Source organism: Myxocyprinus asiaticus, chromosome 1 (assembly GCF_019703515.2).
Source record: "Myxocyprinus asiaticus isolate MX2 ecotype Aquarium Trade chromosome 1, UBuf_Myxa_2, whole genome shotgun sequence".
NCBI classification, from domain to species: Eukaryota; Metazoa; Chordata; class Actinopteri; order Cypriniformes; family Catostomidae; genus Myxocyprinus; species Myxocyprinus asiaticus.
In genome coordinates, this window is record NC_059344.1 from 46689824 (window position 1) to 46703985 (window position 14162).

Genomic DNA, 14162 nt, shown 5'->3' on the forward strand with positions numbered 1-14162 from the left:
TTAAATTCATCAAGTCAGTTGTAAGCTTCTGCATGTTGTTTTCTTTCAGGTAGGACATAATTAATTATTTCAGTTCCACAACTTCTATCTCCAGGAGTGAGACATTTTCTTTCATTTTTGACATTGGAGATTGAGTCAAAGATGATGCTTTTGTCATTGTGTTTTAGATGTCTTTTATGTGAGAAGAGCTGGTATTTGGATCTTTGTGGTCAACTTGTATGGAAGTTGCATTAGACATTGCCTGTTTTTTAATTGTTACAAAATCTCTCATAAATGCTTTGAGAGCAACCTCTGATCCCTGGACCATGACAGTTCCATTCTGGTATGAGTTCAAAGTTAAAAATCTAGTTTCATTATTCCTTTCAATGTCTTCATTTACCAGGATCTGTCTGCCTTTGCAGATGCTTATCTTGGTGATGAAGTTGAAGTGTTGGCAGAAAGTTGTGTGCCATAAAAGGCTGTTTTCAGTGTAAAATAACAGGTTGATCATTACACTTTCATTACAGTCAGCAAAGAGTGTGTCAGATTTTTCCTTCATCTGATTCTGCTTGTAAAGCTGTTTGGAATGTTCTGAGCACTTCTGAGGGTAAGCAAAGGGGCAGGGCAAATATGCTGCAGTGGGCATAGTTGATTTTATTTTATTTCCCCAATTTGGAATGCCCAATTCCCAATGCGCTGTAGGTCCTCATGGTGGCATAGTGACTCAATGGGTACGAATCTCAGTTGCCTCCATGTCTGAGACTGTCAATCCACGCATCTTATCACGTGGCTTGTTGAGCACACACTCAACAAGCCACGTGATAAGATGCACATAGACCTAGCGCATGTGGAGGCTTCACGCTATTCTCCACGGCATCCACGCACAACTCACCATGTGCCCCACCGAGAGCGAGAACCACATTATGGCGACCAGGAGGAGGTTAACCCAACGTGACTCTACCCACACTAGCAACCAGGCCAATTGGTTGCTTAGGAAGCCTGACTGTGGTCACTCAGCACGCCCTGGATTCGAACTTGCGACTCCAGGTGTGATAGTCAGCGACAGCATCTTTACTTGCTGAGCTACCCAGGCCCCCTCCATAGCTGATTTTAGAATGTAAACAATCAACTAAAAAAAAAGATATTTGCTTGTTTGTTTTTGATATTTCCTCTAGGAAATATATTACAAATAAAAAAATAAATAAATGTCAAATAAACCCCAAAACAAGCAAATATCCACTTCCACTGGCACTGTATCTAATTGTGTCTTCTTTTTGGACAAAATATGATTTAACACTGTCTGCTCCTTTTGAAATGAAGATCTTTGACTGTTTCTTTACCTCTCTTTTCTTCTCAGTTTTTATTCATGTGTTGTTATGGTGTTGGTTGTCTTTTCCTCCTTTTTCTATGTTCTGCTCTTCATAGGTGTTCACCCTGTGACTTGCATTCAGACTCCAGTCTGAGAGGGTATCAGTGAAAACAAAAACTGTTTTCTGTGTAAAATAAGCAAATACTTTGTCTTAGATGTAGTTTGGATGTGTTTTGCCTTGATTTTCCTTGTTTGTAAATGATATCTTGATTATTTATCTGGAGCTTATCTAAAGTATGTCTTTACAGTACTGCTGCAACTCTGGAATCTATCTATCTATCTATCTATCTGTCTGTCTGTCTGTCTGATCATCTCTTTCTCTCTCTCTCTCTCTCTCTCTCTCTCTCTCTCTCTCTCTCTCTCTCTCTCTCTCTCTCTCTCTCCCACACACAATTCAAATCAATTCAATTCAAATTAGCTTTATTGGCATGACTGTATGTATCTTTAATACTGATCAAATATGGTGCCAATTTATAATCAGTCTTGATTCTGAGGAAGTAGCTTAATTTATGTACTTGTGTGACTTTGTGCTGCCAATCATGAATGTATTCTTCCTGGGTTGTTCTTTCTGTCTGTTTCAGTTTTGACAGTCTGAACTGGATGGATGAATATTTTTCCACTAAATAGTGCATAGGGTCACTCCCTGGGTGTCCTGCCCTGTGTGTAAAGGCACATCTGGAGGTGTGTCTGACAAATAGAACCAGAGCTTAGCTGCTATCTAAGATCAGTCCAGGGCAAGGTGACTTTTGAAGGGTTGTGGCCAAATTATTGATATAAATATTAGATAGAGTTAGGCTGAGGCCTTGACGAACTCCTTGGTCTGAAATAATTGGTTCTTTTGTCATTAATCTTAACACAGCATTTATTGTCTTTGTACATGTCTTTTATGATATCATATGTTTTCATCCTATTCCACTCTGGATGAGTATTATGTCAATTATGCCAAACAGAATCGAAGGCCTTTTTCAAGTCAATGAAGCAGCCAAATATTTTGCCTTGTTTTGTTTGCTGAACATATTTCTGTATAAATGAGTGGAGTGTGTAGATATGATTAGTTGTTCTCTGTTTGGGCATGAATCCAATTGGACATTTATTCAGTGTCTTGTGTTCTTGAATGAAATTCACTAATCTGTTATTTATAATGCAACAGAATAGTTTCCTGTGGTTGCTGCTTACTGTAATGCCCCTGTAGTTATGTGGGTTGTACTTGTCTCCTTGTTTGAACATTTTTGATTTGATTTTCCTTCCAATTCTCAGGAAAGGATCCTGATTTTAATAAGAGATTCAATCATTTAAGAATAGTATCATTCAGTTTGGGCTGCTATGTTTCAGCATCTCATTATATATTCCATCCAAGTCAGGAGATGTTTTATTTGTGAGGGATTTTATATTTTCAGTCAGTTCATTTGATGATATGGAGGTGTCCAAATGGTTTAATTTTTGTGTTCCAGATTTTTTAGTTGGGAGGTTAAATGATTTTGGCTGAGGTTTGGTTCATTTTGTGAATAGATGTTTCCGAAATGTTCTGTACAGAGTTCAGGGTTACTGATGGGAATGGATTTGACTTTTTTTAATTTATCTAAATTGTTCCATAAATCCCAAAAGGAATTTTTGTTGACAGCCTCCTCAATCTTGTTGAGCTTTGCTGTCATATGTTCAGCTCTTTTCCTTCTTAGTAGTGACTTGTACATTTTAAGGGGTTTGATGATATGTGTGCTGGTTTGTAGGGTCTCTGTGTTTTTCATTTCATAATGATCGTAATTCCTTTCTTGATGTTTGACAATCTTTGTCATACCAATCAGCTTTAACATTTTTTTTTTTATTATTATTATTCTGTAAATTTTCTTTTTCTCAGGCTTTTGCTGGCCACTGTAAAAAAAAAAAAAAAAAAAAAAAAAAAAAAAACAATAGTTAACTGTTCTGTTGCAAAATTGATACTTTTTTGTCTAGTCCAAATTTGGTATAGAGAAATGTGTCTGTCATTTTCTGAACATGAATGCTGTGGAGCTCAGCTTCATACTGTGCAGGACTGTCATTTTTCCATATAAATTTGGTGGGGAGGGAATACAATTACATTTTCTGATCAGATGGCAGATTTGCTGACTTGTTTAGACTAATGACTATGTGACTGTGGTCTGAGAAAGGAAGCTGTGGCATCGCCATGAAGTAGTTGATCTTATTGTGGTCTATATCTGTAATAGCATAGTCCACTGTGCTGCTGCCTTGAGGTAAGTAGTAAGTAAACTGACACAGAGAGTCTCCCCTTGTCCTGCCATTAACTATATATAAGGCTTTTGCAGAGCTGCAGGACATGTTTCCCATGTCTGTTTATCGTGTTGTCATAGCTCTGACATGATTTAGTAAAGAGTTGATTCTGCTGTATATGTGTACTGTTAATATATTTATCTACAGCTGAACTAATGTAGTATGGTTCCTTTCCAGTCCTTGCATTCAGATCCCCCATTAACAGTACAAAGCCTAGAGACTGAAACCGAATGAACTCTGACTGTAGTGTTTGCAAGGTGTCCTCATTGTAATAGGGAGACTCGTATGGGGGATATACACTGCACATATGTAAGTGTCCTCTCTCTCTCTCTATCTCTCTCTCTCTCTCTCTCTCTCTATATATATATATATATATATATATATATATATATATATATATATATATATACACAGAATTAAGGTCCACACAACTTGAGAGCACTCACAGATCCCATCCTGATTTAGCTTTATCTCTACACTGCCCAGTCTGTTTGTGTCTGTGTGGAATGCAGTGCATCTTATCGTGTGCTATTTGAAGGGCAAGCAGGCCATATGAACAAGGCTATATAAGCATGTCTGTTTGTGTCTGCCAAATTGGAAAAATAATGTGAATTGCTGTTTGGCACCTACACACTTCTTCAAATCAGTTGCCCTTGGAAATAATTACTTTTTAAGATTATCATATGCCTGTTTTATTTATTTTTATTTTTTTCTCATTTCACTTCTTTTTTCCATGCTTTAACTTGCCTTCATCACTGGCGTATGACACCCTTATGTGGGGGCCCTCTCATGGTGTTTTAAGCCACTGATATACTGGTTAGATTTGCCTGGAGTTGTTTTTACAATGCAAAGGGGGCACAGAAGCTGCATTTAAGCAGCACACTTAGGTGTCAACTTCTGGAAACATTTAGCAATGTGGAGTTCTAGAAAGTTATGTCTAGTTAAAAAAAAAATTCACACTCTTACTATTTTTTTTTTTTTTTTAATTAACTAACAAGGTCAAGCAGTGTACTGTATGTACATGTATCACAGGGACCGATGTAATTCTTGTCATTTTATTTGAAAATTCCCACCAGTGTCACTACCACCACAATCTCAAATTCAGTACTATGTTTAATATGCAATAATTATTTGGTGGAAATTACATTTTTGACATTTTTTTTAATACAATGTCCTACTTTTTTGTCTTGCTAAATCTTATTTCATAGCTAACATTTTATGTTTCCTAAATACAATTAAATTATATTTTCACACTTTTTACATACTTTAGCATAATTACAGCTTAATTGGAAATTACACACAAAAAATGTTATTGTAAGTGATAATAAAATAAATACCATGACTTCATATAACATTTTCTTAGTATATGTATATACAGTATATATGGGGCAGGACCGGCACTGATAATGAGAAATTTTTGTGTGGAGGGGCTAAATTGTCCAAATATCATAATTGTCTCCATTAAGTGTTATTATTCTGTCCCTGATACAAACACTCATGCATGACATCACATCACATCACTTGTGGGTGGGGCCCTGTCTAATGGCTTGTGGAGACATTACTCTCCATTATCTGCCTTTCTCTTCATTTTGAAGTGTTGTCTTTTCTGATGTCATTCAGCACCTTATAGATTTTGTGTAATCTTTTATGCTGACATACATTCATAGCCCTTGACAAATGGTCACCATGCCGAAACATGTCCAACACTGGGTAAAGAGCACTTATCAGTCCGACCCCGATCAAAAGTAGATACCGATGTCAGCCAAATAAATAAGTGATAATTTAGACAATTATGTCTAGATTTATCATTGTAGCTTTGAGATTTTGCTACAACACTGCTTAAAGTTATGATATTTTTGTTGGCAGTGATTTAAGCCTACGACATTGTCATCTCAACTATATATATATATATATATATACATAGACTACCGGTCAAAAGTTTTGAAACACTTATTCTTTATTATAATTTTTTTTTTATTATTATTATTTTTTTTTTTTCACATTTAGAATAATAGTAAATTCATCAAAACTATGGAATAACAGAAATGGAATTATGGGAATTATGTTGTGACTAAAAAAAATCCAAAATAAATCAAAACTGTTATATTTAGCATTTTCTAAGTAGTCACCCTTTGCCTAGAATTTGCAGACATGTACCCTTTACATTTTCTGAATCAAAAAGAAATAGTTCTTGAGGTATCACCCTGGGATGCTTTTTAAACAGTATTGAAGGAGTTCCCATCTATCTTGGGCACTTATTGGCTGCTTTTCTTTATTATTTGGTCCAAGTCATCAATTTCAAAAACTTTTTTTATTTTAGTTTTTTTTTTATTACATTTTAGTTTTATAATGAAATAAATTAATACGTTGGCACAATTATATTTTTGTCTACAAAACTAATTTCAAACATTTAAGCATATGCCTTCAGATCAAAAGATTTTTAAGATCATGGGAAACATTTCAGTCAAGTGTTTCAAAACTTTTGACCAGTAGTGTATGTATATGTATATATATATATAAGTATACTATACAATAAATATCAGCTTTTGAAATGCCTGAGTGGTTAACAAACAACAACTGTCCAACATGGACTGATTTATCTGTATTTATAAAAAGTAAATCAACATCAATCTAATGTGAGGACATTAAATTTGCTCTTTGAATTCTAAAAGCATTTCTGTCATCTGAGATCTACTGCATGGGCATATGTCTGTGGAGCTAAGACTGCTCATGCCACCGTGTGTCCCCCTTTCTTTGGAATATTAATGGAATTAATATTTTTTTATAATGTCAGCAGGGTGCAGGCTAACAGGAGCTGACATTTACATAAGAGAATATAAATCTGAAATTAAATGTAAATATGCTAGAGGCCAGTGCAGTCCCTTGTCAATATAGAGTAATTAAACAGGAACACCCAAGAGCAAGAAATGGTGTACTGTGGGACAGGTCAAAGGTCAGTCTCTTAAGGTAACTGTGGAAATTCCTCTGCATTTTGCTGTAAAATAATTATCTTAATATTTGTCTTGGTTTTAAGTAAAACTGTCCAAACATCATTTATAAAATTAGATAAGCTGTTACAGATATTTGTCAATTGCTTACACACTAAAACTCATTCTATTAGCCAGACATCTTAAACAGAATCCCATTATTCCCAATACTCCATTCCTGAGTTTCAAGTTGCTTATCCTTCTTTTCAAAATTCCAAACACAAATTCAGAATTTCACAGCATGTACTCATGATGAACGCACTTGCATTCTTTAATCATCACAATGCCATCACAACCTGAACATCATAACATGCCATTCTCACCATGTGAATACTAAGCAAAATTTTTCACACACCAGTCAGAACTCCAGGATATACAGTATAAAAATGGTCACAGATGAGTTATTGGCTTTAGATCCAAACAATCCAGAAAGTGCTTAAATTAGATAAAGAGTGCAAGTGAAGGAAGGAGGAGAAGAAGACCAATGAGAACATTTGTCTCTGATGAGATCTTTGCTACGGTAGTTAATCAAGGACTTCTCTACAGAAGGTTTGAAGCATCACAGAAATTAGTTAAGTGTAAAATCCTTCTCCAGGCAAAGGAGGTGACCCAAAAACATTACTTTTGAGTCTTGCCTGAAGTTTATAAGGCATACAGAGACTACTTCTCCCTGCTTCCTGACCACAGCTACAGTACTGTAACATTGCCTGATATACAAATGAGATTCTCTGACCTGATCCAGAGACAAGATGCTGAATTAGAACAAATGTGAATTCACATCCTTACAGTGAGATAAACCCAATCGAAGACCCTTTTGCACAAATGAGGCTCCATTTTTTCAAAACAAAAACAAAATGGTATATAGAGGAATTGTTTAAAATGGTGTTCTTTTCCCCTGCATACTTACTATAATTTATCTAGATTAAATTAGTATTATGTTGCAACTTCCCTAAATGTTTACAGTTGCTTTGTAAAACCTGATTCATTGTAGTAAGTGGTCATGATCGTATTTTATTTCTTTATTTAATTAATTGAGCCAATTTAAGGCAAGGCTTGTGTTAGATTAAAGATAATATAATTTTGGAGAGTATTTGATTTTGTCTTAAAAGTTTACGGTTTGTGCAATTGTTTATTGTTGATTTTGTGGTTATCGTTAAGAGAAATGTGATAAACAGTAAGATGTGTTTTTTAGAGATTGTATCTTGAATAAAAGTGAATGTTCCACTGTTTGATTTTTCCACTTGTTTGAATGAAAGCTTCTCTAGTTTAATGCTTAAAAAGTCTGCCACTGGAACAAGACAAAAAAAAAAAATAATAATAATAATATATATATAGACGATACAATCTCTGAAAACAAGCCTATAGATATTTTTACTAGAAGACGAGACCAAGTTACTGATTAAGAATATATTTTTCTTCAGTGAATTTAGATTAGATGTTCAAATCATCACATGATCAGGAGAATGGAGAAGACCTACAGTTAGGAAAGAGACTTATAGTGGTATAGCTTGCTATATTGGCACATAATTAGATTTAGTTCCCTTTTAAAATTGATACCATGATGACTACAGCCGGGGAGAACACTCAGACTGGAACAGGGGATTGGAGGACTTAATCTGCTTTGGGGAAGTTAAAAAGTCCCTTGTGCATAGAGAGAGAGAAAGAGAAGCACTGCATATGTACTACTGTGTGTGAATGTGTATATGCAGTAAAGATTGGGGCTAGTTGTCACACGGGGAAGTTGTCAGAAGAGCTACATTGCCAGCAGCACTTCACCCTGCAGCTCTCACCTGGTTACTCAGTGAAACTTTGTAAGGCCAGCAGGGGGTGCTCACACTGAGATCTGTGTGTACTAATGCCCCAGTACAGTGATGGGGACACTGTACTGTAAAAACACACCATCTTTCGGATGAGACGTTAAACCAAGGTCATGACTCTCAGTGGTCAACCCCAGTGTCCAGGCCAAATTCCCCCATTGGCCTCTATCCATCATGGCTTCCTAATAATCTCCTGTTCACATGAATTGGCTACATCACTCTGCTCTCCTCTCCACCAATAGCTGCTGTGTGGTGGGCATTCTGGCGCACTACGGCTGCTGTTGCATTATCCAGGTGGATGCTGCACACTTGTGGTGGTTGAGGAGATTCCCGCAGTACTTTGTAAAGCACTTTGAGTGCCTAGAAAAGCACTATATAAATGTAAGGAATTATTATTATTAATTATATCTCAGTAAGGTTTTGAAACAAAAGTCCAAAAGTGTTTTCTCTAGCAGTGGTTTTGTTAGTATAGCAGGTTGTTATAGTGGTTATTTGTGCTATAGCTGTTGGGTAAACAAGTGAATACAATAAAACAACAATGGAATACATTCAGGCATCGGTCAGCTATATAATAAAGGTTGAATTTAACTGAATGGCTGAACTACAGTATGTTCCACAGGACAAGGGTATTTTTCATAAATGATGAAAGTCGTCACGTGTTTTAAATGTTATCAGTGACAATATTTTATGGCCAAAATAATGGTATATTTTGTGTTTCACCTTTTACATTTTTGCTGTTTTGGAATTGTTTTGTTTTTTAATAATTGTTTTACCATTTAAATCTTGCTGAGAAGCCTATGATAGGTTAAAGGACAGGTTTTTGTAGCGACAACTTACCCCACATAGTGTGACAGCATGACCCACTATTAGGGCATGTTATCACAAAAATTCAACGTGTTCACTGAACTATCTTTTTTCCTGGGCAAGTACAGTGGACATTAAATAGATTTTATAGTTTACAGTTGCTTGCATAAATTTGCATCACCCTTGCAGAATCTTTAATATGTTTATCATGAAAAAAATAAAGAGGGCTCATAACATTTTATTTATTTATTTATTTAGTTAGTTTAGCTTTTCTTCAGAAGTCTGATACTGCCTCATTTTCCCATGCACATTACCCAGTAGCATCAGAGAGGCCACTCCTGAACTCTATTACTGGAAGAACCTCTCTCTCTTTCCACCCAGCTGTCTGTGGCCAAAGGCAGGGTAACACCCTGGACAGGTGGCCAGTCACACAGACACACACTCTCACTCACACATATGGGCAATTTAGGGTCTCCAATTAACTTAACCTGCATGTCTTTTTGGACTGTGGGGGAAACTGGAGCACCCAGAGAAAACCTATGCAAACACGGGGAAAACATGGAAAAGAAAAGCCCACAGAAAAGCCTCATTTAGCCAGGACACAAACCTGGGACCCTCTTGCTGTGGGGAGACTGTGCTACCCACTGAGCCACCATGCCACCCCTGAATACCAACAAACAGCTTGATTTTAGTTTGGGACTTGCACTGCAATCATGCTTGCAGCATGGCTTGTGACACAGGATTTAGTTTTATTGTCTAAACAAATTGAAATGACAGAGGGTTTGAGTTCTGAGTCCTTGAGTCTGCTTTAAATAAATTGAATGGGTTGAAATGAAGCTCCCCCAACAATACATTTTGATCTGGAGGCTTCTGTAATGGTGTAAATGCAAATAGTCAGGAGTATGTGAAGAATGTTGGATGCTGAATTTAAAAAGGTTATATTTTGATAAACCGGTGGGCTCTCATACCTCCATCAGGCTAATAGCATACCACATCAGCACTTCCCCTCCTTACCAAGCACATATATAAAAATACAAGACAGATCACACCCAGGGTGCCTTTTGAACCTGCAGCAGACTTCAAATATTCTGCATTTCTTGTGTGATGGGAGTGTACAGATGGCTGCATCCTTCATCAATCAGCCATTTCACATTTTCCCCTTCACCTGAAATAAAAGTATGCAGTTTTGGCTTTTCTCACAATTCTGTGCTTATAAATGCCACCACTACATTTCCAACTTGCTTGTGCTATCCCCTGTGTTGAAATGTTAGTGAAATAGTAAGCTCACTCATGTTCTTTTCTCGACAGATTGAAGACACCCAAGCGGGCAGTGTTTGCTGGCAGTATGCAGCTGTTAGCGGGGATTAAGCTGTGTACAGGGAGAGTTTTGACAAACCATCCACACTATGAGGACCAAGCGCTGAGGGAGAGGACCAGACAAGTAAGAGTCTCAGGATTGTTTTGACTCTTGGTAGGTTTGCTTGAATCCAAGTTCAATCCAATTCAATCTACTATTGCCCACTATTGTTTGATAGTATCGAACTTTTGTTAACTGTTTTGTCTAATATCAAAGAATAAATAGGCATAATTAGTTAATAATGTAATTATTTGTTTTGTCACACATTGTGTGCTGTGAGACTGGGTTGAATTTCTTTGAATTGGGGTGTGGTCAACTTGATTCAAATTCTAAGTTATGAATTGAAAGGAAATAAATTCTGAAATTCAGAATTTTGACCAAATCTGGTGTAAATACAGATCTGCTTTAAAGTTTGCAAACACAAGTCTGGGAAAAGATTTTTGAGGACACAAGTAGTAATCAATGATATTGGTTGATGATTGTGCAACAGTCACACAATATTCATCAAATTAATTTCATTTACATAAAATATACATAATCAATAATGGTTTGCTTCAGAAAGCCATTTTTGCACCAATTGATCAAAGCGAAGTTGTTCAGCCAGGCCCAGGTCTGCATTAAAATCTCTACTGTGAAAGCAAACTCCAATCTATATAAACACAAAATCAAAAACAATTTTGAGTGAAAGTTTTTTCTCTCATAGAGCTCAAAAGTAGGAAATAACATGAGTTAGTGATAGATTAGTTTTCCTTGGCGTAAGCCCCATCCTACAGTTCAGCGTCAGGATTCTCACTCGAACCATCAAATCCTACTGGAAGGTGATGACAGCAGGGGAGAGGAGCTTACCCCTAACAGCAGGATGGGACCCTAAACTGGTGGTGTTGTGGTGGTTGTGGGTGAAAGCAACACAGCGAAACGAACAATGAGAGACAGCTGCGGTGTCTTATAAGGCATAGGCTAGATCGTGATTGGATGAGATGCCAGAATTGAATGAATGAATGAATGAATGACATAATGCTACTAGGAGTCCTCTACAAGAATTATCACATAGGCTTCCATTTCTCTCAGAGAACTCGACAGTAGGAAATAACACTAGTTAGTGTTAGATTAGTTTCCCTTGGCATAAGCCCCATCTTACAGTTCAGTGTCAAGATTCTCACTCGAACCATCAGATCCTGCCAGAAGGCAATGACGGCAGGGGAGAGGAGCTTACCCCAAAAGGAGAACTATATAACTATATAAATATCCCCCAAAAGGAGAACTAAACTAATAGTTATACTTAGACGACCAAGTCTCAGGCGAAGGAACCTGACAGAAGCAGAAATATTAGTAATACCGTGAATATAACCTTAAACGACTAGCAAACATCAAACCATTACAAATGGCATGTAATGTGTCATACCCTGCAGAAAGATGACTAGCTTTGTGAAATGGAATAGCTTCCGATGTGTCTGCGCAAACGGACTGCCCATGGAATGGGTGGCAATGCTTGCGGTGTGTCTGTGAAACAGACTGCCCATGAAATCGATGGCATCTCTTGCGATGTGTCTTTGAAACAGACTGCCCATGAAATGGGTGGCATTACTTGCAATGTGTCTGTGGAACAGACTACGCTTGAAATGGGTGCAATGCTTGCGATATGTCTGTGGAACAGACTGCCCATGAAATGGGTGGCATTGCTTGCGATGTGTCTGTGAAACAGACTGCCCATGAAATGGGTGCAATGCTTGCGATGTGTCTGTGAAACAGACTGCCCATGAAATGGGTGGCATTGCCTAGTGATGTGTTTCTGAAACACAATGTGGCACTGAAACAGAATGCCTTGGAATGGGCAACAATGCTTGCGATGTGTCTGCAAAACAGACTGCCCATGAAATGGGTAGCAATGCTTGCAATGCGTTTATGCATACTACTGCCTGTGGAAAGGTTGGCGATGCTTGCAATATGTCTCAGCAAACTGTACCCATGTGAAATTGTGGCAAGCTGTAATATGCTGAATACATAAATGTAAATTGATAAAGATGATCATATAATTAAGAAATTATTAGGGCAGTTAAAACAACAATGCAAATACCTACACTGGTACGTTGAAATGACCCTTTGTTTGAAGGGAAACATTGGATAACTGCAATACATGGTTGGTGCATCCCATTTGATTTAAAATATAATGATTGGCAGCAATTATGCATGATGTGCCAAGATTCCTTATTCAGTTATGTTGATGTGCAGTTACCTACCACTAGATATCAGTAGGCAAGCAGCAAAGATTGATCCTTCTGTTTAAGAGAGAACGCGACAGTAAACATTCTAACAAATCATGCAAGATATGGTGTTAATGTGAGAAAGGGCGACTACAATGAATTCATCAGCAGGAAATATTATAAATCAGAGAAACAGCAGTGACAATCCTGCAATAGGAAAATAGCCATTGGACTAATACAACAAAGTGCTGTTACTTGGAAAGCAACGCATAGCATTTGAGATTATTGCGTTTCTCTTGCACATGCGAGTGAGTGAAAACTGAATATGATCTGACATGAGAAAACAAAAGAATAAGAAAACACAAATCACTGCAACTACATAAAATTATATGACAATGCCCAAGCCTACTGTGTTACTTAAATTTCAGTAATGTTTTAGCACCATAGCCTACCACTGTGTTACACAGCAACAATGATACTGGCCTTTTAAAGGAGATGTGATTGTAGGCATCTGAAGAAAATCAAAGCAAGAGTTCGTAATTTAACGTGCGATATGAGCGAATAGCAGAAAACAAGAAGCATCAGCTGAACTTAATGGAGATAATCAACCACATACACTGAAAGTAGTAAGATGAAGATCGGTGTGCAATGTGCATCAGTACTCTTGTGATGTGAAACATTGTCTCAAAATGAACATTGCTGCTTGAAAAGCAATTGTTGATGTAGATAATGAATATGATGAACAATGAATAGAGGAACAATGACGGCAGAAATGCCTACACCCCAAACACCACCAGCTATTTGTTTGCAATTGTTCCGTCAAAAGAAGAATAAACAGAAAACTTGCGTATCTTGTTGGATGAAATCGGGAGTGTGAGCATCGATGTGAGCAGACAAATTATGTGTAATCCAAATGTTGAGCGACTGTTGCTTGAAAGTGAATGCATAGCGTGTACTATGCTTGTTTGTTTTGCTCAAATAGGAGGAAAGCAACGCAGCGTAACTAACATTGAGAGACAGATGTGGTGCCTTCAAAGATCATGATCATGCTAGATCATGGCTAGATCATGATTGGATGAGATGCCAGAATTGAATGAATGAATGATGTAATGCTACTACAAGTCCTCTACAACAGTGTTTCCCAACTAGTGTGCCGTGAAAGATTGTCAGGTGTGCCGTGGAAAATTATCAAATACCACAAAATAAATAAATGTGTTTATAATTCTTATACTGAAGTCAGTAGATTTGTAGCCATGCAAGTTTTAATAAAGGAGAAGGTAAGGACGTTATTGAAACTCACTATTATTAGACTATTATTGTTGTTTTTTTGGATGAAAAATAATGCTCAGACTGAAGGAAGACTATAGATCTGCTTTGTTCTTT

General features: G+C 37.1%; 1 protein-coding gene across 7 annotated transcripts in view; it reads left to right on the forward strand.

Annotated features, from left to right (window-relative positions):
• The window catches only part of LOC127443402 (probable C-mannosyltransferase DPY19L3), a 57166-nt gene that overhangs the window by 34894 nt on the left and 8110 nt on the right, over positions 1-14162 (forward strand). For 6 of the 7 annotated variants that reach the window (XM_051702009.1, XM_051702000.1, XM_051701992.1 and 3 more), the window contains one exon: positions 10530-10662. In XM_051702009.1, the coding sequence (XP_051557969.1) occupies positions 10530-10662 (133 nt within the window). Of the gene's footprint in view, positions 1-10529; positions 10693-14162 lie in introns of all 7 variants that reach the window. The other variant, XM_051702024.1, reaches the window with a different exon arrangement.